The sequence below is a fragment of the Hyla sarda genome, chromosome 1, assembly GCF_029499605.1.
Source record: "Hyla sarda isolate aHylSar1 chromosome 1, aHylSar1.hap1, whole genome shotgun sequence".
NCBI classification, from domain to species: domain Eukaryota; kingdom Metazoa; phylum Chordata; class Amphibia; order Anura; family Hylidae; genus Hyla; species Hyla sarda.
Window position 1 is genome coordinate 83,579,899 of NC_079189.1, and position 27,566 is coordinate 83,607,464.

At 45.7% G+C, this 27,566-nt stretch overlaps 2 protein-coding genes across 6 annotated transcripts in view; one reads left to right on the forward strand and one right to left on the reverse strand.

The window, feature by feature from the left end:
- WDR19 (WD repeat domain 19) overlaps positions 1-21,303 on the forward strand; it is a 107,198-nt gene extending 85,895 nt beyond the window's left edge. The window contains exons 31-38 of one of the 4 annotated variants that reach the window (XR_008888709.1): positions 718-842; positions 4,105-4,186; positions 4,820-4,970; positions 5,059-5,182; positions 11,687-11,763; positions 17,675-17,800; positions 17,901-18,026; positions 20,112-20,261. Coding sequence is in view for 2 of the 4 variants with exons in the window: in XM_056556865.1 (XP_056412840.1) it covers positions 718-842; positions 4,105-4,186; positions 4,820-4,970; positions 5,059-5,182; positions 11,687-11,763; positions 17,675-17,789 (674 nt within the window). In the remaining 2 variants the exon portion in view is untranslated. Of the gene's footprint in view, positions 1-717; positions 843-4,104; positions 4,187-4,819; positions 4,971-5,058; positions 5,183-11,686; positions 11,764-17,674; positions 17,801-17,900; positions 18,027-20,111; positions 20,262-20,904 lie in introns of those variants that run through there. The other 3 variants (XR_008888707.1, XM_056556865.1, XM_056556850.1) reach the window with 3 other exon arrangements.
- Positions 21,304-22,081: 778 nt separating this feature from the next.
- Positions 22,082-27,566, reverse strand: part of RFC1 (replication factor C subunit 1) — a 75,702-nt gene continuing 70,217 nt past the window's right edge. Inside the window, exons 23-25 of one of the 2 annotated variants that reach the window (XM_056556892.1) lie at positions 25,749-25,962; positions 24,540-24,734; positions 22,082-22,486 (exon numbers count right to left, since the gene is read on the reverse strand). In XM_056556892.1, the coding sequence (XP_056412867.1) occupies positions 22,373-22,486; positions 24,540-24,734; positions 25,749-25,962 (523 nt within the window). In that variant the 3' untranslated portion in view covers positions 22,082-22,372. The remainder of the gene's footprint in view (positions 22,487-24,539; positions 24,735-25,748; positions 25,963-27,566) is intronic. The other variant, XM_056556881.1, reaches the window with a different exon arrangement.

Sequence of the window (27,566 nt, forward strand, 5' to 3'; positions counted from 1 at the left end):
AGAGATGTCAGCAGAGAGCACTGTGCTCATGATGTCAGCAGAGAGCTCTGTGTTTCAAACGGAAAAGAATTTCCACTGTAGTATTCAGCAGCTAATAAGTACAGGAAGGATTAAGATTTTTTAATAGAAGTAATTTACAAATCTGTTTAACTTTCTGGCACCAGTTGATTTAAAAAAAAAACTTTTTCACTGGAGTACCCCTTTAAAGTAGTACAATAATAGAAACACGTGAAAACATGGAGATCATTTTAATCGTATTAACCCTCAGAATAAATAGAACATGTCATTTTTACTGTAAAGGCACTGTGTAAAAACGAAACCATCCAAAAGTTGCAAAATTGTGTTTTTCATTTCAGTTTCCCCACAAAAGGATAGTTTTTGGTTGCGCCATACATTTTATAGTCATTAAAAAGTAGAATTGGTCACGGAAAAAAACAAGCCCTCATATGGGTCTGTGGATGGAAAAATAAAAAAGTTATGGATTTTAGAACGCAAGGAGGAAAAAACGAAAATACAAAAATTAAACTGGCTTTGTCCTTAAGGCTAAACTGGGCTGTGTTCTCAATGGGTTAAAGGGGTTGTTCCACAATAAAGACTCATTCTCTATCCTGTTTAAGGGGGAGAGGGATCTTAATAGTTGGAAGACGACTTTAACACTAGTACTTGTGATAGGAGAAAGTATTCTTCTTTAATCTTTTTTTCTTTTGTAACGAAAAGGTAATTATCGAAATGCACACGACGTGCTCTTCAGTATGTATATGGAGCTAAAAACACAGAAGATCAAGATCCCAGCAGAGATGGCTACAAACCTTATGATCCTTCACAGCTACATCCTAGTCAAGGTAGTCAGACACTTTGCATACACTGTTTCCCTGTCGTCCTAGCCAGCAGCACAAGTGGGGTGTTTCTGCCCCTGTGAAGCTGGCAGGACGGTGGAACTCCGCCCAAGTAATGAAACTAATAACGCCCCCTCCCTAGGGCCATGTTGCTTTTTTTCTATCCAGTGCTGGACAGCAGGACGGTGCAGGCTCTTGGTTTTTTCTTGAGCCTGCAGGGATTATTACTTTTTCCTTTAGTATTAAGGTTTTATCTTACTTGTGTATTACTTGCAGCTCCCTGTGCTGCTCTGCGCATGGCTTCTGGCGCTGATACTGGGGCATGCTTCTATCCGCTGCTCTGGTTTGTGCAGCTCCGGAGCTCCGCAAAACCGGATGTGCGTCGTCTGATGACTTCTGGTTTCGCCTTGGTTACTACTGTGCCGCTCTCCTGTTTCCCGGTATTTTCGCTGCGCATGTTTGCGCAGCTCCGACCGAGAAACCGGAAGTGCATCATCTGACGACTTCCGGTTTCGGCCCGGTCTCCGCGGCGCCGTTATTTTCTAAGTACCTATCACCCCTTATGCCTCTCCCCCTTATGAGGACTTGGATCTACATTTCTTAGCTGAATCTTCAGTGGTGCACTATGAAAGAGAAAGAGGTAGTAGCCTGAGATCCTCCTCTTTCTGCATTACTTCAATTCCTTCAGGATGGCCTTGACAAGGGTCTTAGGCAGATCTTTGTCTCAAGAACCCCTAATCAGAAGGTTCCTGAAAGGAGCTGAAAGACTTAAGCCTAGTGTTCTCAAACCTATTCCCCAATGGGATTTGTCTGTTGTTTTTAAGGGGTTATGCTCTCCACCATTTGAACCTTTTAATATAGAGGAAGAAAAAAAATAACAAGAGGTGCGCCCCTAGTGACGACCGTTTAACAGGTATAACTGAAAATAGATAAAGATGGGTTCTTACCCTTAGGTGTTGCGCTCAGGGCACAACACCTACAGTAGTGTCTGAAGAGAAGCGACCGGATCGCTGCCACGAGGAACTTCCCAGAGTGACTTCAGTCTATCCGGTGGAAGTAGAATATCGGGATATTTGGAAATGGGTTCCTCTGAATAAAGGTGCCGGTCCTCAATTATTATAAACAGATTTTATTTGAAACTCGTTTCGATTCCGGACAGGGATCTTCGTCATACATGATAAGGTAAAATCCCCAGTACAGGTTACCTGTCTAACCCAGGAAGAAGTACAGTGCCGCCTACAAAAAATCAAAATAGACAAATCACCAGGTCCGCATGGCATTCACCCCCGTGTTCTAAAGGAATTAAGTAATGTAATAGACAGACCCCTATTTTTTTACACCCCACTGGTGTCTGACAGATCTTTGGAACAGTGGGCTATGCAAATAAATAAATTTGTACAGCCCACTGTTCCAAAGATCTGACAGACACCAGTGGGGGGGTAAATGCTCACTGTACCCCTTGTTACGTTCCTCAAGGGGTCTAGTTTCCAAAATGGTACGTCATGTGGGGGTTATTTTGCTGTCAAAAAGCCAAATATGACTCCTTCTCTTCTGAGCATTGTAGTTCGCCCGCAGTGCGCTTCAGGTCAACTTATGGGGGTACCTCCATACTCAGAAGAGATGGGGTTACAATTTTTTGGGGGTATTTTCTGCTATTAACCCTTGCAAAAATGTGAAATTTGGGGGGAAACACACATTATAGTGAAAAAAATTTTTTTTACATATGCAAAAGTCGTGAAACCCCTGTGGGGTATTAAGGCTCACTTTATTCCTTGTTACGTTCCTCAAGGGGTCCAGTTTCCAAAATGGTATGGAATGTGTTTTTTTTTTTTTTTTTTTTTTTTGCTGTCCTGGCACCATAGGGGCTTCCTAAATGCAACATGCCCCACAAAAACCATTTCAGAAAAACGTACTCTCCAAAATCCCCTTGTCGCTCCTTCGCTTCTGAGCCCTCTACTGCGCCCGCCGAACAATTTACATAGACATATGAAGTATGTGCTTACTCGAGAGAAATTGGGCAACAAAAACAAGTATACATTTTCTCCTTTTACCCCTTGTAAAAATTCAAAAATTGGGTCTACAAGAACATGCGAGTGTAAAAAATGAAGATTGTGAATTTTCTCCTTCACTTTGCTGCTATTCCTGTGAAACACCTAAAGGGTTAAAACGCTGACTGAATGTTATTTTGAATACTTTGGGGGCTGCAGTTTTCATAATGGGGTCATTTGTGGGGTATTTCTAAGATGAAGACTAGAGATGAGCGAACTTACAGTAAATTCGATTTGTCACGAACTTCTCGGCTCGGCGGTTGCTGACTTTTCCTGCATAAATTAGTTCAGCTTTCAGGTGCTCCCGTGGGCTGGAAAAGGTGGATACAGTCCTAGGAGACTCTTTCCTAGGACTGTATCCACCTTTTCCAGCCCACCGGAGCACCGGAAAGCTGAACTAATTTATGCAGGAAAATCTCTAATGAAGACTCTTCAAATCCACTTCAAACCTGAACTAGTCCCTGTAAATAGTGAGTTTGAAAAATTGGAAAATTGCTGCTTAACTTTGAAGCCCTCTGATGTCTTCCAAAAGTAAAAACACGTCAATTTTATGATGCAAACATAAAGTAGACATATTGTATATGGGAAAAAAAAAATATATATATATATAATATATATATATATATTTGGACTATCCATTTTCCTTACAAGCAGAGAGCTTCAAAGTTAGAAAAATGCTAAATTTTCAAATTTTTCATCAAATTTTTGGATTTTTCACCAAGAAAGGATGCAAGTTACCACAAAATTTTACCAATATGTTAAAGTAGAATATTTCACGAAAAAACAATCTCGGAATCAGAATGATAACTAAAAGCATTCCAGAGTTATTAATGTTTAAAGTGACAGTGGTCAGAGGTGCAAAAAATGGCCGGGTCCTAAGGTGTAAAATGGCCTGGTACTTAAGGGGTTAATGACAGTACTAAAAAACCACCAGTAGATGGTGGTGTTGTATGGCTAAAGTGCTCATTGTATGGATGTAAACAAATTTACGTAAAAAATTAAGGCATTTTTACAGACCGATTAGTGATAGATATATTGATCTGGTTTCCGGGCATTAGTTGGCCCCATCTTACTGCTTAGGTGTTACAGCTGCCTTGTTCCCATTTTTCTCTCTTTCACATGACAGGTACCTCTCCTTAGAGTCTCTCTTTACATCATCAGGATGTAAGTGTCCTGTAGAATGCTTAGTGTTACCAGAGCATCTCTTTTTATCTTTACAGATCCACGTTAAGCGTGCAGACCACATGAAAGGTGCCCGTATGCTGATACGTGTTGCCAATAATATCAGTAAATTCCCATCCCGTAAGTTTCGATCTTGCAGTGTTTTAATATGTAATTTCTCCTTTATTGCCTTTGAGGATAGTTACTGAATATTATTTTATTTGGTTATGGGTTTATTGCCAAGTCTTGTATACATGTAAAAACAGAGAAAGAATAGTAACGCACTCACCCGGGATTTTCTTTCCGGAAAACTTTTATTCCTTCATGGATGTTAGGAACAAGGGGTCAGGTAGGGAAGAAAAGACGAGAGCTCAGCCGAGCTCGTGGTGCGACGGTCTCGTTTCGCAGGTTGCCCATTTGGTCAAGCCCCGCTTGGGCGTGACCAAGCAGGCAACCTGCGAAACGGGACCATCGCACCACGAGCTCGGATGAGCTCTCGTCTTTTCTTCCCTACCTGACCCCTTGTTCCTGACATCCATGAAGGAATAAAAGTTATTTTACACTACTAAAGTTACATGTTACACTACAGTTCCATGTAAGCGCACCCCCGATATTGCCGCACCACCTGTCTATCTCGGCATCACATTGTCCATCAGTGCCAACGAAACCATATCTGCACAGTGCTGTGCCAACGCTTTTTCTCTTACTATCAAGTCTTGTATACAGTCTACTATCTCTACTAGTGGTTTTTAGTGGTTTCTCTTGTGCTCCTAGACATAGTCCCCATCCTCACTTCTACAGTAATTGAGTGTCATCGAGCTGGCTTGAAGAACTCAGCGTTCAGTTTTGCCGCCATGCTCGTGAGACCTGAATATCGCAACAAAATAGACGAAAAGTACAAGAGGAAGATTGAAGCCATGGTTAGGTAAGACATGAGAGCTGCAGTATTCAGTCCTGTATTAGTTACATGTCTCTATTCTATATGTAAATCACTCTTGTGGTTTATGGACTAGGCGGCCTGACACATCCGAAGTGGAAGAAGAGACCACACCATGCCCATTCTGTGACTTTAAACTCCCTGAATGTGAACTTCTCTGTCCAGGCTGCAAGAATAACCTGCCATACTGCATAGCAACTGTGAGTACATCAATATGCTAAACTTACATATGATCGTGTATAGGAACTATAGATATGACCAGTTTTTCCCACCTATGGCCAATATTACTTATGTATTTATACTGGTTTGAGGCTTTTTTAAGGGGTACATGAGACATGCTAGCTTCCATTTTGAAACATGATTTTGTAAGGATTAGGATTTTTTTTTTATAGCGCCCCAAACATCATGTGTTGGGAAAAGGTTATTGGAAACTCTGTTACCCTAGTACCTGTGTCCCTCTATCTGTAAGAGAAATCACTATAAAAAAAAAAGCTCAGAATGATGAACCATGTGCAATAAAGCAAACAACAGTAACCCAGATTTACTAATGTAAAAGTAGATTTTTTCTATTTACTGTAAAATCTATTTCTCAGAGCCTCATTGGGGGACACAGGAACCGTGGGTATATGCTGTTTGTCCACTAGGAGCTGACACAAGGCAAAAAAATAAGTTGGCTCCTCCCAGCAGGCTATACCCACCCACTGACTCTGAGCTAATCAGTTTAGTCCCAATGCAGTAAGAGAGAGCCAAAAGAGAAAAACAACATTGTCCAATGAACAACCCAGACAAAAAATACAACTGAGCCCATCAACGAGAGACAACCAACCAAAACTTGGAAACCACTTGGGCAGTCCCGGACTCCCCAAGAGGTTCCTACGGCACGGGTAGAGTGAGCAGTAACTCGAAAGGGCGGGACATTCCCTGTGCAGCAATACGCCTCCGAAACGGCCGACCGGATCCACCTGGAGATGGTCGCCTTAGAAGCAGGAAGCCCCTTATGCCGGCCACCGGGAATCACAAACAGCGAGTCACAGTGCCGAAAAGAAGAAGTGACCGACAAATAGGCCTTGAGGGCCCGAACTAGGTCCAACTTATGGCGAGAGCGTTCCCGAGGATGGGAAGGGTTGGGACAAAAGGAGGGGAGAATGATGTCCTCATTTAGGTGGAAGGAGAAAACCACCTTCGGCAGAAAAGAGGGGACCAGACGGAGTACCACTTTATCCTGGTGAAGGATGAGAAACGGAGACCACCACGAGGAAGGCTGCCTTCCAAAAAAGGAAACGAAGAGTGACTTCACGGAGAGGTTCAAAGGGAGAGTACTGCAAGCAGACAGCACCAAATTTAGGTCCCAAGGAGGAGTGGTGGACCTGTAAGGAGAAGTCTCGTGGGCCACCCCTTGTAAAAAGGTGCAGACGTGAGAGTCGGACGCCAAGGGCCGCTGGAAAAGGATAGAGAGCGCGGACACTTTACCCTTCAAGGAACTGAGTGCCAGATGATTTTCCAAACTGGCCTGCAGGAAAGACAGGAGATTAGGGAGAGAAAAAACTGTGCGAGACAGAAACCGTGCCTCACACCAGCGAAAGTAAGCCCGTCAGGTCCGATTATAAATACTGGCCGAAGAGGTCTTCAGGGCGCGAAGCATGGTGCAAACACTTGGGCCGAAAACCCCTTGGCCTTTAACACCGTGGTTTCAACCGCCATGCCGTTAAACGCAGCGGAAGGGAACTCTGGTGGCAAAGGGGGCCCTGAGAGAGAAGAACGGGCCGATCGGGAAGACGCATGGGAGCGTCCGCAAGGAGGTGGACAACGTCCACATGCCGCAGCCAATCCGGGGCTATGAGAATCGCGGAGACGCCTTCCACCTTGAGCTTCCGGATCTCCCAGGGAAGAAGAGGAAGCGGAGGGAAGAGATACGGAAGGGAGAAGTCGGTCCAAGGGATCACAAGCACGTCCACGGCAAGTGCCAGAGGGTCCCGGGATCTGGCTACAAAGTTGGGAACCTGACGGTTCTCGGGGGACGCAAACAGGTCCACGTCCGGAGTCCCCCAGCGTGAGCATATCTTTGCAAACACCTCCGGATGGAGAGACCATTCCCCGGAGTCAGCGGTGGTGCGACTGAGAAAGTCCGCCTCCCAATTGTCCACTCCCGGGATGTGGACTGCCGAAATCGAGGAAAAGTGGCGCTCTGCCCAGGCAAGAATCCTGGCTACTTACGCCATCGCCAAGGCACTGCGGGTGCCCCCCTGGTGATTTATGTATGCCACAGCTGTGGCGTTGTCCGTCTGGATTTGAACAGGAAAGGACCGAAGGAGAGACTCCCAATGCCGAAGGCATAGGAAAATCACTCTCAGTTCCAGAACAGTGATGGGACTATCAGCCCTGGACCGTCCTGTCCTGGTCCACTCCTCCCCAGCCCAGGTGATTGGCATCGGTCGTCAAGACCCGCCACTGGAGGGGGGGAGGAAGGAAAGACCCTCCCGGAGAAGAGGGGCCTAAAGCCACCAAAGCAGGGAGTGGCGAACGCAAAGGGACAGCTGGATGGGACGATGAAGAGATAGGGGAGACTTGTCCCATTGGGACAGGATGGCCAGTTGCAGAGGATGATGCCTGAACTGAGCAAAGGGAACTGCCTACATGGACGCTACCATCCTGCCCAGAACCATCATGCAGGTTCAGATCGAGACTGGAGTCGCACGGTGGAGAAGACGAACCCCCTCGCTCAACACGCGTCTCTTATCTGCCGGAAGCCGAATCCTGGCTGCCACGGTGTGGAAGTGGAGTCCGAGGAAAACCAGGGACTGGGAGGGAGAGAGATTGGATTTGGCCCGGTTGACAATCCAGCTGAAACGATCCAGGGTTTGGAGAGTAATGTGGAGACTTTCCAGGTTATCAGACAGGGAGGGAGCCTCGATCATCAGGTCGTCCAGATAAGGAAGCACAGAAACTCCCAGAGAGCAGAGGATGGTGATCACTGCCGCAAGGATCTTGGTGAAGACCCGAGGAGCCGTGGCCAGCCCAAAGGGTAGAGCCACGAACTGAAAGTGACCGTTGGGAACCGCAAACCATACAAAACGCTGATTAGACGGACAGAAACTCGCCGGGTCCATGGAAGCGATTACTAATCTCAGAGATTCTGATTTTCATGCGAAAATGTCGCAGACGCAGGTGGCGATTGAGTAGTTTGAGATCCAGGATAGGACGAACCGTGCCTTCCTTTTTTTCGGGACCTCAAAAAGATTGGAGTAGAACCCCGAAAAACACTCCTGATGAGAAACTGGCACAATCACGTCTTGGGACACCAGGTTTTGGAGGGTGGACTGAAATGCACCATCCAGAGCAGGGGACCTCGGAGGTCGGGACTGGAAAAAACAATCCCAGGGAAAAGAACAAAATTCTAACCATTGGAACAACGTCCCTTACCAAGGCATCTGACACTTGTGTCTCCCATATCTCCAAGGGACAGATGACCACCCACCTGAGGAGGAGCCCCGTGGGGGCGCCCTTCAGACAGAGAAAGGCTTGGAGGAACCGGGCTTAGAGGAAAAACGGCCAGACTGGGCACGGGATGATGTGAGTAATACTTACCACTCAGGCTGATATACTCACCTAAGGTGTCTTCAGTCAGTATGGTGCCATGCTGCGTCATGCCAGTTCACGAAAGGCAGGGCGAGCAGATGCCAGAGGGTGTCTTGGACCCAGGGTCGACCACCTGAAACTGACCGTTGGCGAGGGGGTTAACAGAACATACTACCTTATGTACCATGCCCCAACTTCGCAGTGGGAGACCAGGCAGCGTCATGCTCCTGTCATCCCAACCTATGAAAATAAAAAAGAAAGGAGAAAAAAAAATCTAACTGGAGCTAATTAGAAAAAAAGAAAAAGACCAGGTCTGGAGTAGGGATCGACCGATTATCGGTTAGGCCTATATTATCGGCCGATATTCACAATTTTCTAAGTTATCGGTATTGGCAATTACCATGCCGATAATGCGGGCGTTTTAAATCAGTGAACTGCAGCGGCTTTTGTGGGGCCAGAGACCGCCGTCGCTACCCGCTTCTCTCCCCCTGCCTGTCCTGGGGTCCGGAGTCCGACCACTGCCGCTGCCAGAGACCGCCACCCGCTTCTCTCCCCCTGCCTGTCCTGTGTCCAACCACCGCCGCTGCCCCATTGCCTTCCCCATCCCCGGTTTTATAATTACCTGTTCCCGGGTCCGTGCTACTTCTGGCTCCTGCGGCGTCCTGTGCTGTTGCTGTGCGCTGCGCAATGACGAGTGACGTCCTCAACGCGACATCACCGTCAGTGGCCCTCAGCGACAGCTCAGGATGCCACCGGAGCCAGAAGTAGCGCAGACCCTGGGAACAGGTAATTATAAAACCGGGAATGGGGGAGACAAAATGGCACGGGCGGTGGCGGTCTCTGGCAGTGGCGGTGGTTGGACTCAGGACCCCAAGGGGAGAGAAGCGGGTGGCGGCGTCAGTCTCTGGCCCCGCAAAAGCCGCTGTAGTTCATTGATTTAAAACACCCGCATTAAATCATTGATCTGCAGCAGCTTCTGCAGGGCCGGAAACAGTTTATCACGGTATACCCGCACAAACACACGTACAAATTAAAATATATGGAATATCGGTATAAGTTATCGGCTATCGGCCTGAAAGTTCACAGGTTATCGGTTTCAATATCGGTCGATCCCTAGTCTGGAGAGCTCCAGACCTGCGTCTGCCTCCTACTTACACTAAGCTAAAAACTGATTAGCTCAGAGTCAGTGGGCGGGTATATCCTGCTGGAAGGGGCCGACTTCTTTTTTGCCTAGTGTCTCCTCCTGGTGGCAAGCAGCATATACCCACAGTTCCTGTGTTCCCCAATGTAGGTGACGGAGAAAAAAATGCTTCTTGTCATGTTTTTAGCGTTTAAAAAATGTTAACTCCTTTCCCAACAGCTTTATCATTAGTTTCTGAAAGTTTTGGGCCTATTTTGCACCTACCTGGACAACTCTGCTCAGAAACCTGAAAAGAGGACATGGCCTTGGTGTTTTCTGTTCCAGTTACAGTTGCTATAGGTTTCACTACAGATTCTGGCACATGGTTTTTGCACTTTTCTGACCAACATTAAAGCACAACTGTCATGAAATCTGGGTGCAATAACCTGCACACAGCCTCTGTACTGTGTGCAGGTGGTGTGTATAGCAATGTTTAAACCTAATTTTTGCAGGCTTTCATTTCCCCAAAAAATGCTTTTTATCAAAGCCACTGACAGTCGGATAGACGTGGCACGAGGTAAGCGATGCCCCGCCACGCCTACCCCCTATATGTCAGCACTGGGACTGCTGAGTGATTGACACACAGGTCCTAGCGCATGTGCCCTTCAGCTCACCTTTTTTGGCTGGTTATTATACTCGTGCCCGTTATCTTCTTTCTGGTGGACGCAAGTAGGACAGTTCCCGATACTAGGGGCAGAGAGGAAGCCCACTCTCTGCACCTAGCACTGTGCAGGCGCACTGAGGAGGAAGACGGTGGCGGGAGCACACATTAGACGAGCTGAAAGGCGCATGCGCTGGGACATGTGTGTCAATCACACAGCGGTCCCAGCGCTGACATACAGGGGGTGGGCGTGGCGGCGGGGCATCGCGTACCTCGCGCCACGTCTATCCGACCATCAGTGGCTTTGATCAAAAGCATTTTTTAGGGGTCATGAAAGCCTGCAAATATTAGGTAAAAACATTGCTATACACACCACCTGCACACAGTATAGAGGCTGTGTGCAGGTTATTGCACCCAGATTTCATGATAGTTGCACTTTAAGTTGGTCTGTTTTTACACTAGTGACATGAATGGTGCTAACATGACGCACATTGGGGCAAGTAGGTGCCCCTGTGAAAAATCAGCCAAATATACAAATTGATAAGTAGACAGATAATAAATCTAGCGGGATAAGCAAGTAAAACAATAATGTGGCATGACAGGTCTTCGTACTGTATTTTCTGGCGTATGAGACTACTTTTTAACCCAGGAGAAAATGTTCTTAAAAGTTGGGGGTCGTCTTCTACGCCGGGTGTCCTCTTATAGGGTGGGTGCTGCAGTCGTATGGGACGCCCGGGGTATGGATAGAGAGAGACGGCGCTGTGCCCAGAAAAGCATGCATCTTTCCACAGTCCTGCCCGCCCGTGGATGTATCCTATTACTGTACCTCTTTCTCTGCCTCTCAGATCTCGCTCCTGAGGACTGCAGTGAAGAGGTGCGCATGTGCGAGATCTGAGGTGGCGCAGGCGTGAATGTGCAAGATCTGAGAGGCGGCGCAGGTGCACGTGTGCATTTGCGAAATCAGAGAGGCGGAGAAGGAGGTACATTAATGGGATACAAGGGTGGCGCATGTGCGAGATCTGAGAGACAGAGAAGGAGGTACGGTAATAGGATACAAGGGCAGGCCAGACGGGGGAAAGAGGCATGTAACGCTTTGATGGTCTTGAAGACAGAGAGGGCTGGGCAGACAGGGAGAGCTGACCAATCCAAGCAGGCTTTCTATACCAACAACCAGCCAATCACTGGTAAGGTACCGTACATCGTGGTAGAGGGGTAGTCGTATATGGCGAGTATATCCCAAACTCAATATTTTAACTATAAAAGCTGGGGGTCGTCTTATACGCCAGAAAATACGGTAAATCTGAGCTGGTATGTTAATTTATTAATATTGTTTTTATATTCTGACAGGGTCGGCATATGGTTAAAGATGACTGGTGCATTTGCCCACATTGTGAATTTCCAGGCCTGCATTCAGAGTTCAAAATGTAAGCTGAAAGTGTAAATGGATATTATTTGGGGGGCTTTTTAAAACAGTAACCATAGTTAGAGAATATGCCTTTGGTACATGGCTTCTCCTGTGGCATCTGTAGCCCTCCTGATGGCTCTACGGGACCTCCCATTAACTAACATACGTGCCTATGTCAGCATGCACCATCTACTGGTTATAGATTGACAGATCCACAATGATTTCAAGGAGCAGCCTCTTGAATTTCAAACAGACGGACGATAATAGAAAGGTGCCCCTTTCTAACAAGGGAGTAATGGCTGTTTGTATGTGATAAGTGCCCTTTCATTACCATCTGAGACAGGGACCTTCCCCTTTAAGTGTTAGAAAAATCCTGGACCTGTACCTATGTGTGACTGACAAACACAGCGTACATAAACAACACATAACAGGTCTGCAGAATCCACTAATATGTTACTATGTTTGCACCTCATTGCGGTATACATGATACGATGCACAAGATGTCCTGCAGCAGCTTACATTGGGAAGACTTAGCAGAAACTATAAACCAGAATCAGTCTACACAGACACACAATGTAAAATAATGTGGACACACAGCGGGCCAGGACACAGTATGACAGGTTTATAATAGGCTAGTGTAATAGACTTAAGAAACAGCCGACGAACCTGCAAACGTCTCATTTCGAACCTTTCTCGGTCTTCATTGGGGGACACAGAGACCATGGGTATATGCTCTTGCCACTAGGAGGCGCTGACACTTGGAGAAAAAAAATCGGCTCCTCCCTGGCAGGATATACCCGCCCACTGGAAGTGAGGTAATCAGTTTTAGCTAGTGTCAGTAGGAGGCAAGACACAGGTCTGGGAGCTCCCCATACCTGGTCTTTTTTTTATTATTTTCTAGTAAGGGCTGTTTAGTTAGCTTTTTTTCTACTCTTTTCTCCCTGTTTCTCATTTTCAGGTGGGGGTTCAGGAGCATGGTGCTACCTGTTCGCCCATATGCGACAAATTTGCACAGGCAGAGTATGTACTGTTAACCCTTTCTCGCCAACGGCCAGCACCTGGAGGTTGTACCTTGGGTCTCCCACTGCCCCTACTTGCTCCGCTATATTAGCCTGGTATGATGCAGCGTGGCCATAAGCTGGTTGAAGCCGTCTGGGTGAGTATATGAAGACTGTGGGTGAGTATATCATCCCCTCCACCCGCCCGACAGTGGACTCACAGTTACGGCAGCCATTTCTGTCTAAGGGCAGCCTCCGGCTTTTGCAACGGCCCCCTGTACTTTCTGCGGCCACTGATTTTCTTTACTTCAGCTGGTCAGATTCTCCTCCAGTGCTTGCTGGCCAGCGGGACCCATAATGGCAGCAGGTACGTCCGCCCCCCTTCTCCCCGTGCTCGGCGCAGGAATCTGGAGACTAACTGAGGGAGGACTCTCTCCCCCCCTCTGTCGGCGCTGTCTTGGGAGCCCAGCGCCTTTCTGTGCCTCTCATGAACGGAGCTTAGCTCCACCCCTCCTCCCGCAGCAAGCCCTCCAGGCTTAGGGCATTGCAGTAATTGTTCACGCTACCAGGGATGTCAGAGGCTGTCACCCTGGTTGAGGGCCATTTCTCCTCCAGCTCAGCAGAAGCCCGCCTGGCCTCGGAGTGGTAAGTGAGCCTACAGCACGCTGCATCTCCGCTCCTGTTTAGTTCGCAGCTCGCTGGATGGTGGGCCCTTTTTCCCCAGGGTGTCTCACAGGACACCCGCATTTTCTCTCAGCGCAATTTTGCACCTCTCTCAGACGGAGTTTAACTCCGCCCTTCTCCATCCACCGTAGCGCGTCCAGGCTTGGGCTCGGGGGTGAATGCCGGGAACTTGCGGGGCGCCCTGTGTCAGGTTAATAAAAGATTTTAAAAAATGGTCTTCCTCTGGTCTCTTTGACTGGAAAACACCCTCTAGCGGCTGTTAATGGTATTGTGTTTTTTGTGGCTCCTTGTGTGGCAGCTCATAGCTATTACAGTTTTTTGCCCGTAATATCTGTTTTATCAGATTAATATCTGCTGCCTTTTTTCCAGATCAGCACAATATGTTTTGCACTATGCCTCTGCCATACCCAATTCTGCAGAGTTCTTACTCTGAGGGAGCATATGCGATCTGCGGTGGCGGGCAGTTACACAGTCCCTGGAGATTCCGCGGTTAAATTCCGTGCCTGGTTTTCCCTTACACTGCGTACCATGCCATGTTTGCTGTGCCCACGGCCGGTCCTAGTCCTTCCCTATCAGGGCGCAGCTCCTGTACGGTGTCCTTACAGGGCTTTTGCGTTCCTGGCGGACGCCTAGGTCCTTTTCGGGGTTCTTCCTCCAACGGTCATCCATCAGGGGAGGGTTCTTGGCATGTGCATACACTATGATTCCCTCCTCCACAGGTCACCAATCTCATATCTGCCGCATCTGCGGTTAACATTCCGGTACCCCACTACCAGTGCTCAGTGTCCGAAGAAATGCCCTGACCTCCTATGGACCCTATACAGGGCGACAGGGATACATCCATGGCTCCTCAGCCTTCCCCGATCTCCCAGGGTGGAGGGGATTCTATCCATGGCTCCTAGGCCTCCCACCTGCGACCAAGGGGGCACAGTGATCAGCGATATGACTGTCCTTTTTCACCAGCACCTGGAGGTGTACTTGTTCAGCCAGACTGTTGTCTGCACGGTTTCCGACGCAGTCGGTCTCCCATCCCTGGGCTGCCGAGTGCATGGCTAGGGTTTCCAGTACCTCACTGCTGGTGGGAGAAATCTGGAAGAGGGTCCCCTGCAGGTACACGGGACTGACATCAGTCAGTCAGACTTTCTTCTGCTTGAGGGTCGCCCATCAGATCGTCCGCACTCCAGTACCCCACTTTCGGTTGGAGGGTTTGCAGAAGTGACTCTGTGCATTCAGGAACCCTATACCAGTTAACCAGGTGGTGGTCTGCGTGGTTTACTACTACTACGTAGGATTACCCACCATACACTTCCCACACCTTGGCGGAAGGTCAGGTCCCTCTCCACAGGCCTGCTGCTATCACGGAAAAGGGCTGGTAAGCCACTTTTAGTGTGTGGTTCCGAGGACGGGATCGGTGTGACCACGGTCCCTATGCCAGACTGTCTGCATGGTTTTTCATCCACCAGGTCACCTTCCCCATTCCTTCCTGGACTGAAGTTCTTTTGTGTAGCGCCATTACGAGATAGGGTGTGGGCGTTTCCTGCAAGTTCTATGGACCTCGCAGCAGCAGCAACACTCTTGGGTCGCCTTTCTAACAGCGTAACGTTAGTCTTCTCAGGGCATGGTTGTGGCATGCCATTAAGTGCTGAGACTAGTTTCCATGCTTCCGGACATTTGGATGTCTGTGGTTCCCTTCGTGCTGGCAGTCTTGGTACCCCTCTACTATCATGAGGTAGCCATGTCTGTATCCCTACATATTCTCTGGACACCCTGCTAATGTAGAGCCTTCCATCCCTCCTTTTCGGTGGGGTGTACCTCAGGCCTTCCTGTGTAATTGTTTCCACAGGTCTGTGGCGGTTGAGTACCTCTGTTCGGGCATAGGGCCTGCTGGGGCGATGGCCTGTTCTGCAACCCCCCCCATGCCTCCTGGTATCTTCCTGGGTTCCTGTGTGGGGCTGCTCAGGCGCCTGCTCTGTTGGCTTATTCATCTGCCAGGATGGCTCCATGGCCACACCATTTCCCTCCCCCTCCCTCCCTTTTTTCACAGGGTCCAAGGTCTCGCCCCAATGGGTTGTTTCCTCCCAACGCTGTAGGTTGTTACGTGTGCTTCTTACTTGCATTCGTAGTTATGTCTTTGTATCTCCTAGCTCCAGTGTCCAGGATTCAAGTCCCTTTGGGAACACAACATGGCTTCTCTGTGCCTCGGTGTGTTTTCGCAGGATCCCTAGGGGCTATGTCCACCCAGTGCTTTGATCAGTTACCGTAAGGGCAGCATTTCCTTGCTCTTACAGTACATGGCGCTCTTGGGAAATTCTTTTCCACAGGGGGTACTGGGATCAGGAAGCTTGGCACGGTCAGTGCCTGAGTTTAATCTCCACCTCCCCCTATTTTTCCCCTCCACTAGGGGGACTATTTTACTGTGCACTTTCTTCTGCCAAGAGGGAGCCATCTTGCACTTCCCCGTACATGGTGGGGTATGTTGCAGGCCTTTGTTTTTTTTTTTGTTGTTGCTGGGAGCGATCGGTAGTGCTTTTTTTGCCGGCTCTGCTTGTGTGCTTACTGCTCACTATTGCAGCCTGGCTCTCCTCCTGTTTCTGGTTGTCTACTGCTGCTCATGCAGCTAGGGCATTTTCCTCTGTAGGAGGGGTTTATGCAACCATGTATAGCTCAGCGACAGCCAGTCTGCCATTGCTCTCTTCCTTCCTTGGCGCAATATCCGGGAAGGGTGTGCTTATCCTTCCCTTTATCAGCGTCTGTGGCACTACACTGCCACTCTGATCTTTTGGAGTACCCTTTTTGCGCCCAGAGCCTGGGAGTCCCAGCTGGGTCCCCTTTTGCTTTTCCCTTCATTTCTGTCCTGACGAGACATTGCTTGGAGTGCTCTGACCGCTGGGTCCAAGACCAATTAATCCTTGTTTTGGGCTCTCTCCTAGACTGCTGTAGTGTACCTTATTTTCTGGGTCTGTCCTAGTCCTTCGGGCCTTCGTGCCCAGGCTTCTCCACGATTTTATTGTGAGGCGATCGTTCTGTACTCTCCTTCTTCTTGTCCCGACATAGCAGTATGTTTCCCGGAGCATTTCGCGGTTGTTGGTTTTGCTCCCCCTACAGGTGGGGCACCTCCCGATGTCTCGAGTCTCCAGTTCCATGTTGCCATTCCGGTTTTCCGGGTTACTCCTTACTTTCCGTTTCCTCTTTCGTGGTCCATTTACTCCGGGGTTGGAAGGCAAGTCTGTCTACTGGGTTGTTCCAGTCGGGCCATTTTTCAGCTGCAGCATGGCTGTGGTTTCTTACCACTGTTCAGCCTGTGTGCCGCCCCTCTGAGTCCGCTCTTCTCCCCAGGTGCTTACGCTGTGCCCCTGGGACAGTGTTTTTTGGTTCGGATCTTCTGCACCATGCCTCTCCAAAGACAGTTCCAGTCTCTCTTTTCCAGAAGTTTCTGGTCTTCACCTTGACTGACTCGTCTTTGCTCTCCCGGGCTTTTTCTCACCAGGTTCTCTTGTTTCGTTTGGTCCTCTGTATGGGGTTCTCTTATCATTCCCTTTTCCTTTTTTGTTCCCAACCGGACTCTCCTGTCTGATTCTGTGGTTCTTGAAGTTGGTTTCCTACCTCCTTCCAGGTTGGTTCGGCCCATCCGTTCTCTGCATCGCCCCCTTCTTGTCTTTCTCTGTGGCCTGTTGGTTTAGAGTCTCTTCTAAGGACGGTCCCTTCCTTGGCATCCTAGTCCATCTCCATGGACAGTGGGAACTGACGGAGGCTCAGTTCCAGGCCTCTGTTACCTTTTAGCCCAGGGTCTCGTCCCGTGAGTCTTACGGCCAGCTGGGGTTCAGTCTCCAGACTTGACTCCCTTCCTCTGGTGTTGTTCTTCCTACCCCAGGGACTGCTTTGGTATGCCCCATGGTCTCTGTGTCCCCCAATGAAGAGCGACCGAGAAAATCTTTCTTGTAGCCTTCATTGGGGGGACACAACACCCACCCATGTCTTCATTCTTGCCCGGATAGCCCTTTCCAATTCTTGAGTGTTTCTCCAGGATTTTTTTCTAGGGTCCTTTGGACTTGTCTCTTGGTTGGCTTCTACTGCTTTGTGACAAAACTGATTACCTCACTTTTTTTAGCCGAATTTTTTTTCCTAGTGGCAAGAGCATATACTCATGGTCCCTGTGTCCCCCAATGAAGGCTACGAGAAAGAGATTTTACCGTAAGTACGAAAAAAATCTCCTTTTTAACATTAGTCAATTTGTTCTCTTTCTCCCAGACTACTGGAATCAGAAAGCACCTGCCCAATGTGTTCTGAGAGATTAACTTCTGCTCAGCTAAAGAAAGTTCTGGACTGTTCTGCTTATCTCCACCAGGAGCAGGAGGATCAGTAAAAGTTTATTAGGTAAGCTGTCTAGTGATCTACATCGCTTTCACATCAATAATTGGAAACTGAACCCTGTTATCCACAATGCATTTTACCAAAGAAAATATTTGCCAATCAGGCCGAAATCTCCCTTTGTAATAGTGACAGTGGTCAGCGGAAGAATGAGCAAACTGTCGTTCAATGGCGGATCAGGTTTTTTTTTGATCTGTCAAAGAAAGAACAGCCATTGGCTACAGATCTCTGTGTAAGGATACGTTCACACATACAGGATACTGCGCATATTTGATGTGCAGGATTTGTAACTGTAGAATAGAAGAATAGAAGTTTACATTGAAATCTGCAGCAGAAAATCTTGCATATCAAATCTGCGTGTGAATGTACCCTGATAGAGGATGCGAGGCTGAAGGCTGATTGCATCAAAAGGGCCACATGAACCATCAGCAAATGTTCAAGCAGCCCATCCTGCCCTATACCAAGCAGTCTTATAGGCTCCTTAAATAAGCATTGATCTAGAAAATGGGCACTCATATTAGGCTGTGTAATACTGCCCATAGCTATCCAAGACTAACAATGGTTTATGGTAAGTATGTATACTGAGTGAGCACTGATGTATGTTGGATGGGTGGAAGATAGTGTATATATATATATATATATATATATATATATATATATATATATATATATATATATAATCTCCCCTAAAAGAAAGAGAAGCTCAAGCATATATTTTTTCTATTGTTTGATTCAGAGATACACTCTTAATAATTGTCCATCTAAATAAACAGTGCCTTTAATGTGCACCAATCAACTTGTATATATGGTAGTTGTACCAGCTTAGTGCTGGTGTTGGACAGCTGTCTGCCCATGTAAAAGGACCCTAAACCTGGGAGTTTTGCTTTCCCCACCTATACTGAGTGACAACTCTTTGGGGGAGACTTATCAAACCTTGTGCATGGGAACAATGTAGCACTTGCCCATAGCAACCAGATTGCTTCTATTATTTTTTAAAAGGCCTGTCCTTTTAATGCAATCCTGTGTCTTTCGGGGACCTTCTCATGCTCTTCTCTCTCACCCCTCATCTCTTTTTAGTTACTAGTTTTATTTTTTTTCTTGACCTTCCTTTTCTTCTTCTCTCTTTATATCTTTGAATAGAGATTATTTTCGCTCTTTAGGAAAGGTGTATATTATTTTTGTTATAGCAATGGTAGTGTGCATAAAGTGTTTGTTACATTCACGTGTATTCTAGTACCGTTGTACGGTATTTTGCTTTGTGCTAATTAAAAAATGATGCATAAAAAAGTTTGAAAAATAGGAGGGGAATCTTATTTGTTGCTATGGGCAACTACTTTACTGTTCCTCTGCACAAGGGTTGATACATTTGCAGGGGAAGCAAGACCCAGTCTTCTTTTAGCAACATTTTTAAAAACGAAAGAAGCTATGGACAACTGCACTACACAGGTTTTGATAAATCTCCCCAATAGACCTGTCAATCAGCCTGTGGGTAGGGGAAACAAGCAGGAATTAAACAATTTACATAAAATATATATCAAATCATAGAAAACTTTGTATTCGTGAGCTCAGTGCCTACTCTAACCTATACTGCCCCCTCAGGGGACCGGAATCCTGTTTTTGATTAACCCCTAGAGCAGAGGTCTACAACCTGCGGACCTCCAGATGTTGCAAAACTACAACTCCCAGCATGCCCGGACAGCCAACGTCCTGAGTGCTCTCCCATTGTATTAAGCATACTCAGGAGCTTTGCACCTGGTTAGTCATAGATATACAGCTTTGGGGTACGTTCACACGAGCAGATTTTTTTGCGGGTTTTCTGCTGCGTATTTCAAAGTGGGCGGGCTCTTCTCGGCTGTCCACAGCAGATTTTCTGCGGTGGAATTTAGGCTGTGGAAAATCCGCCGCAGTGCCTACTGACTTCAATGGGGCTTGCGACGGATTTTCCGCAGCATAAATTCCGCTGCGGAAAATCTTCTGCGGACAGCCGAGAAGAGCCCGCCCACTTTCAAATACGCAGCGGAAAACACGCCAAAAAATCTGCTCGTGTGAACGTACCCTTAATCCTTAATAGTCAAACCTGAGTGTGGTGTCTAAAACAGGAAAGAACTAATGCTGGTTAGGCTTAGGGATCTGATTGGAACCACCATGGCAAAATCACTGGGTCCCAATCAGCGGGCGGAGGTCACTTATACCAGAAAAAGATTAATAAAAAAAAAAAGGATTGAACGGATTAGTCCTCATTATTATTGATTTGTTATGCTGATCCATATCCATCATTGTCATTGTATGCATTTAATCATCTTTCTGTTCTTTGTAGGTCTTCATGTTGGACCTTTCATCTACTTTAGAGACTGTATTTTTCTAGGCATCTTGTAATTGTTATCAGCTCTGTATATACTTTTCAGTGAATATTTTGTATTTTTTATGTTACCAATTATTATATAAACTTCAATATTTATAATAAACAAATTAATGTATTGTTGTGTGTTTTTAAACAGTGGAAGATATTGTCTGATTTTGAGGTGCTTCTTATTCAGTTTAGATTATTTGAAAAAGGCATTATTGGGGTATTCCAGGAAAAAAAAATTTTATATCAACTGGCTCCAGAAAGTTAAACAGATTTGTAAATTACTTCTATTAAAAAATCTAATCCTTTCAATAATTATCAGCTGCTGAAGTTGAGCTGTTCTTTTCTGTCTGGAAACAGTGCTCTCTGTGCAGTTCCCGAGACAAGCAGAGATGTCAGCAGATTAGAAGAGGTTTGCTATGGGGATTTGCTTCAAAACTGGGCGGTTCCCGAGACACGTGTCATCAGAGATTACTTAGAAAAGAACAACTCAACTTCAGCAGCTCATAAGTACTGAAAGGATTAAGATTTTTTAATACAAGTCATTTACAAATCTGCTTAACTTTCTGGAGCCAGTTGATATATAAAAGTTTTTTTCCTGGATAACCCCTTTAAGTGCCACAAATAAAGACCTTGGGTATAGAATGCTACAACTAAGGAGGTGAACACTAAGCAAGAGGTTTTTTTTTGTAGCCACTGATGTAAACCAGTTGAAGCTTCACATTCTGTTTGCTTTTTGATGTTTTTGTAATTCCTCTTTTAGGGCTCATCCACACTGCGGACATTGCTGTAAGCCAAATTCTGCCAGTTGAGAATCATTGTTTTCAATAGCAATCTGCTGCTCTCTTCAGACTGCTGAATTTTTGCGGTGGAATTCCACTGGAAGAAAGTACATCAACTCAAAGTATCCTTGAACAAGATCCTGCTGGGACTGCATTGCCATCCATAGAGATGGCAATGTACGCACGGTCCTACTGCATAAGTATTCAGCTGGCAGGTCTGCCGAAGTATTCAGCTGGCAGGAATTCCAATCCTTAGGGCTCGTCCACACTACAGCTAGTGGAACACAAGGTCAACTTGTTCACCCTAATATCCAAACTCGTGCTGTAGGGGCAGGAGCAGAAAGCTGAGCATGTGCAGGGAGACAGTAAAGGGAAAGGATGGTCCAACTAGTCAGGAAATGGAGGCGGGCAAGGGGCTAATTGGCACAATAGGGCCAGGAGTGGAAAGAAGAAGGGAACAAACTCCATCCACTGGTGGAGCAATGCTAGCCATGCAGCACAGGCCGCAAGCCGGGGACAGGGAAATCTCCCCACAACCTAGTTGCAGACCACGGGCAATGGCAGGCGTTATTACGCACCACATGACTATATTGCTGGCAAGAGAGCAGAGACACTTGGCTCCCTGTTGCCCTGGAACCTGTAAAGAAAGATTATTAAATACACAACTAAACTATAGAAACAAAAAAAAAAAGAAAAGACCAGGTCTGGAGAGGTCCAGACCTGTGTCTGCCTCCTACTGACACTAAGCTAAAACTGGTTAGGTCAGTGCCAGTGGGCATGTATTTCCTGCTGAGGAGGAGCCATTTTTTTTGTTAATATCAGCCTAATGAAGCACCCGAGAAATAGCTTTTTTGTTTGTTGCCATATTCTAAGCATAACCTTTGTTTTTCTGTCAAAGGAGCAGTATGAGGATTTTTTTTTTGTTACCATGTTGAGGTACAAATGGCAATTAATTTAATTAATTAATACATTTTATTTATTTATTTTTAGGCAGAATGAACACATTGCAATTCTGGAATTTTTAGGCCTTAATCTCACATAGCAGTTTTAGGGCAGATTATTCACGCTTTTTACCTTTGTGCGTCCTGCTGCAAATATGCATAAATGATTAAAGTAAATACTACAATGACACAAAGAACAAGATAAAACCCACTTATTCATTTTCTGTGAAACTAAGTTTAATGAAGCTTTTTATATAGTTACAATATTATTATACAAAACAAAGTACTGTTTATATTCTATATACAAAAGAAGAAAGTAGGGAAGGCTCTGTAAAATAAAGTACATCTGGGTAAAAGTGCTGGAGAATGGCCAAAAAGTACACAGGCCTGAATTGTACTAAAGCTATGGGTGCCTAGAGTCTTTCCTTACTACTGTACACGATGAATGATGGGAAATTATATGCTTCCATCCAAATCCAGGATGAGATCCGTCCTCCCAATACACTTCTCACTTGGCTTTCTTAGTTTTTGCTTTACCTGGGGCTTTACTTGTTTTTTTGTCTCCACCTTTTTTTTCATCCTTGGAAGACTTTGAGGAAGACTTTGACTTAGCTTTTTTTGCCTACAAATGACACACACACATATACATGTATACATATATTACTTGGACATTTCTTTCTCTGTATTGACAAAGTTTATAAGGGCCATACTTTACTATAATAATGCTGCTATATTCCACTATGGAGATACAGAACTGAGGTACCAGTTGTGTGTAAGACTTTGCATCGTCAGGCCTGTTGCTATACTTTTCATATACATCACACATTTTCTAATAATAATAGTAAAATAAAATAAATCACTTTCCCCCATCTTGTGGCCCCCTCCAATTATTTATTTATTTTAATGATAAATCCTGGATATTTAATTCCCCCCATTTGTCCCTTACACACCACCTTTACTCCTTACGCTCTCTCATTTCGCTCCTCTGCAAAATATAAAATGCTCAACCAAAAGAAGAAAAAGTTAAAATTAAAGCCAGAAGCTGCTTAAGAAACTTTGGCTCTCCAGCCCCTCCTACCTCAAGCCAACATTAAAATATATATTTCTAGCTGCTTCAGCCAAATCGGCAGCAACAGATTTCCCAGTGGGTTATAAACCCTCTTAATTCTGGGTGTTCATAAAGAACCCACACATATAGATGTAGCCACAGGAAACGTATTCATAGTATATCCCTTATTTCTTCTAAGCTATGTGTACAGTCATCAGAAGGTCCTAGAGGTCAACATCACGACCATAATTCAAGTTGCAGCTTCAGTCAGTGTGTACCGCAAATATTCAGCTTTAGTAAGCCTGTAGTAGGGTGGGTTCACACCACGATTTTGCTATACGGCTTTGGCATACGGTTTCATAAAAAAACCGTATGCAACCGTACAGAAAACCGTGCCCATAGTCTTCCCATTCAAAACCGTATGCACCATATTGTGTACGGTTGTGTCTGTTTTTCAAGCCATGCGGTTATTTACCACAGTTTTTGGACCAGGTGAAAAACTGTATACATTTTTTTTAAAACATGGGAGTGAATGGGAACCATACAGAACCGTATGTGTGTACAGTTCCATCCAGTTTTCACCATATGGTTTTTGACTTTCCACCGTTTTTTTTCTTGGAATTTCAATCAAACAAGTGAAACTTTATTCATAATGGAGTGAAAAGTTCAAAACGTATATTTTTTTTCTTAAAAAACAGATGCAACCGGACATCATTTTTCAAACCGTATACGGTTTTCAACCGTATACAGATAAAACTTTGAACACACGTTTTGATACAGTTTAGTCAGGTTTTGCGGAATCCGTATTTTTTTTTAATGAAAAACCTGATACAGGAACTGTATTGCAAAAACGTGGCGTGAACCCACCCGTACTCCGACATCTATGTGGAGCGACCATCATTTATTCCTAGTAACAAATATCTAAATAATATAAGGGTGGGTTCACACTACAATTTCACTCTACGGCTGCCGGATCCGGCCGGTATCTAATTCATTTCAATGAGCCAACCGGTGTCAAATGGTGACTCTGGTCGGCTCATTTTTGCCCCGTATCCGGTTTTCTGACAGGATCTAAAACCGGGGTATGCTGCGGTTTTAGGTCCGGTCACCAAACTGGATACGGGGCAAAAATGAGCCGACCAGAGTCCCCATTTGACACCGGTTGGCTCATTGAAATGAATTAGATATGGGCCGGATCCGGCAGCCGTAGAGTGAAATCGTAGTGTGAACCCACCCTTATATTATTTAGATATTTGTTACTAGGAATAAATGATGGTCGCTCCACATAGATGTCGGAGTACGGGTAAGTTCACACCATGTTGGCTCATTGAATTTTCGCTCCCCCAGCCGGATCCGGCAGCCGTAAAGTTAAATCGTAGTGTGAACCCACCTTTGTAGAAAAAGTCTTCTGCAGATGTATTCTGCACACATGTTATACTGCTTTGTAATCAACAAGCTGCATTGTGATTGGATGCTATGGGCAATAAGGACAGGTTTGCTGGTTAACCTTGAGGCCCATTATATTTCTACCAGTGGATAGTCCTAATACTTACATGCAGTTACAGCTATTCTCATACAATTTCAATCTGGAAACCTAGCAGGTCAAATGCAGCAATACATCCTTTACCTTTATCATTGCGTCTCCAGTGACACCATCGTCTTCCTGATTCTCTTCAGCCTGCGTGTCTTCAGGGTTTGCCTCTTCGCTATATTCGGACTGCAGTGGAGAAGCAGTGTCTTTTTTGGAGGCCTTGACTATTTGTAGAGAATACGGGGTGAGATGGGCTTCTTTGTTGTAGCCACGTGTGAAGGCCGCTTTCACCTGAGGGGAATTATAGCCTGTTAAAGTTCCTCCATGCATAAGGGGGCCTTCATACATACAAAATGGCAGTGGCTTTTATAGCACATTCACAGTGAGTTGCAATACTTCTGCTGGTAAAACACGTTGTAAGGATAGGGAATAAGTATCCGGTCCCATGGGGATCTGACTGCTAGGGACCCCCGTCTCTCGTTAGAATGGATCCTATGGGAGTCACAGAGAGAGACGAACACTGTACTTCGCTATCTCCGGTAGCTTTCATAGAGCATTAATAAAGCACCAAAGCGCAACCCACTGCTCCATTTAAACTGGAGGCTGGCGTCCCCGACAGTCAGATCCCCTTGAGTCAGATAGTTATCCCCTATCATGTGGATAGATGAGAACCCCACCAGATGGTAATGCCCCTTTAAATGGGAACCAGGTAAGAAAGTGAGGAGCCTGCGCCAATTTCAAGACTTTCACTACATATGTCTAGAGTTTCATATGTAAAATCAGTGCGATTCTTTGAAAAGTTGCTCACACCTTTTGTTTATTGTGGATCATGGGTCACTCCATGGAGCACTGGACACTTACTATGTGCCAAATAGGGTTGTAAAAACAACAGACATCACTAAAATGAATGATGCTTTAACATAGCTCTTTAGGACAGTAACAGAAATAGAATCCGTCACATTAAGTATCTTATCACTGCTGTAAGGCACCTTGTCCTGTCACTTTCAACATAAAAAAAAAACCAGTAGCATGTAACCATATACTTGCCTTTAAGAAAAAACAACGGAAGATTATAAGTCAATCGAGTGAGTTAAATGTCAACTGGATCTGTATTACCACTAATTCAGCATAACATCATGGCTTCAATGGTGAACAAAAGTCATGACACAAATGTGAACACTAATATCTCAGCACTGACACAATGTATGTAATGAATAACTGATGGCACACCATGCACATACTATTTTTATCACATAGCTTTATATAGGTTAGAGATTCTGACTTCACCATGTATTTTCATTGTACCTTTGAATCCAGTTTGGAGAATGGGGTGGGTTTTCCTCCCCAGCTGCAGATCTCCATCATATTATCGTAATCTTCCTTCATTAAGTAGTATGTGTCCATAAGAGCCACCACTTCCTGTACACCATCTGCCCCATGCTCTGTCAATGGCTGCACCAGCTTGTCCCGCATATATGGCAAGTAATCCAAGTTTAGTGCACTCTTACTTGTTCTTGTTCTGAGAGAGGAGGAATGCATTATAACAACCGGGATGTAGGTTCCAAGAAAATGTACCCTATTTCCAATGCAACCACAATACAATTGGATATTTTATCCTTAAAAAGATACACTTCCATCAGATAGGGGTACTTTTACGTCATTATGTATCAGATGAACAGGTCGATTATTGCCCTGTGTACAGGACCCATGCCATCTGTTGTGAGGTTTTGACAGATGACTGCATAACTGTACATCTCCCGGTGTAAATGGATGTGGTGCCTACAATGACTGAAGCAGAGGGCTACACAAACAATACAACGATTGTTTGCACAGTCTCGTCCCCGCAATAACTGAGCAGTGTAAAGGCTCTGTATTGGTCCGTATTCTACCTATGTAAAAGGAGCCTTAGTCGCACATACAAATTATTTCCATTTAAACACATGTACATATGTAATCAATAGATACACAAACTCACACCCAAAATATACAGGCATGCATACACAAACATGCCCATGCTCACACAGATACACATATACATGCACACACACTCAATGATGTCAATAAAAAGTCATGTGACTAAACTTATAGGGTATATAACAAAACACACACACACTAATTTATATCTATCTATACATAAACATACACAGTCATGGCCGTAAATGTTGGCACCCCTGAAAGTATTTCTCACAGAAATGGATTGCAGTAACACATGTTTTGTTATACACATGTTTATTCCCTTTGTGTGTATTGGAACTAAACCCAAAAAGGGAGGAAGAAAAGCAAATTGGACATAATGTCACACCAAACTCCAAAAATGGGCTGGACAAAATTATTGGCACCCTTAACCCATAGGTAATCCTCAGATTTCATGATGCCTTGCACACATTCAAGGCACCCAGTATCAGAGGCAGCAAAACAACCCCAAAATATCATTGAACCTCCACCATATTTCACTGTAGATACTGTGTTCTTTTCTTTGTAGGCCTCTTTCCGTTTTCGGTGAACAGTTGAATGATGTACTATACCAAAAAGCTCTATCTTGGTCTCATCTATCCACAAGACGTTTTCCCAGAAAGATTTTGGCTTACTTAAAGGGTAGCTCCCACCATCACTTTTTTTTTTTCTTTCTTTCTGTCCCTGCCTATTGCCCATCTATCCCTAACCACCTCCCTGCCTTAAATTTTTTTTTATTACTACCAGGCAGACTTCCCCAGCAGGCGTGATGTCACTGATGCCTGCTGGGGGGTCCGAATTCCGACCTTAGTTCAACTATACAGGTTGCCTCCAGCTGTTTCATCACTACAACTCCCAGCTTGCCCTGACATCTATTGGATGTTAGGGCATGCTGGGAGTTGTAGTGGGGAAACAACTGAAGGCACCCTGTGGTGAAAACTCTGCAACTCCATCACCCCCAGACCCCGCCGCGCAACTACCTCAACCCTCCGCCCGAAAAAGACATTCCGCTCCCCCAAACTCCACAACTTCATCACCCCGAGATAACCCCCCGCCCAATAAAGACTAGTGCAGGGCAGTCCGCATAAAGTTCACCTTACTCCGGGAGCCAGCACGCGAGGCCAGGGAGCCTGCGCGCATCCTCTTTGTTCAATGCGCTCGCTTCCCTCC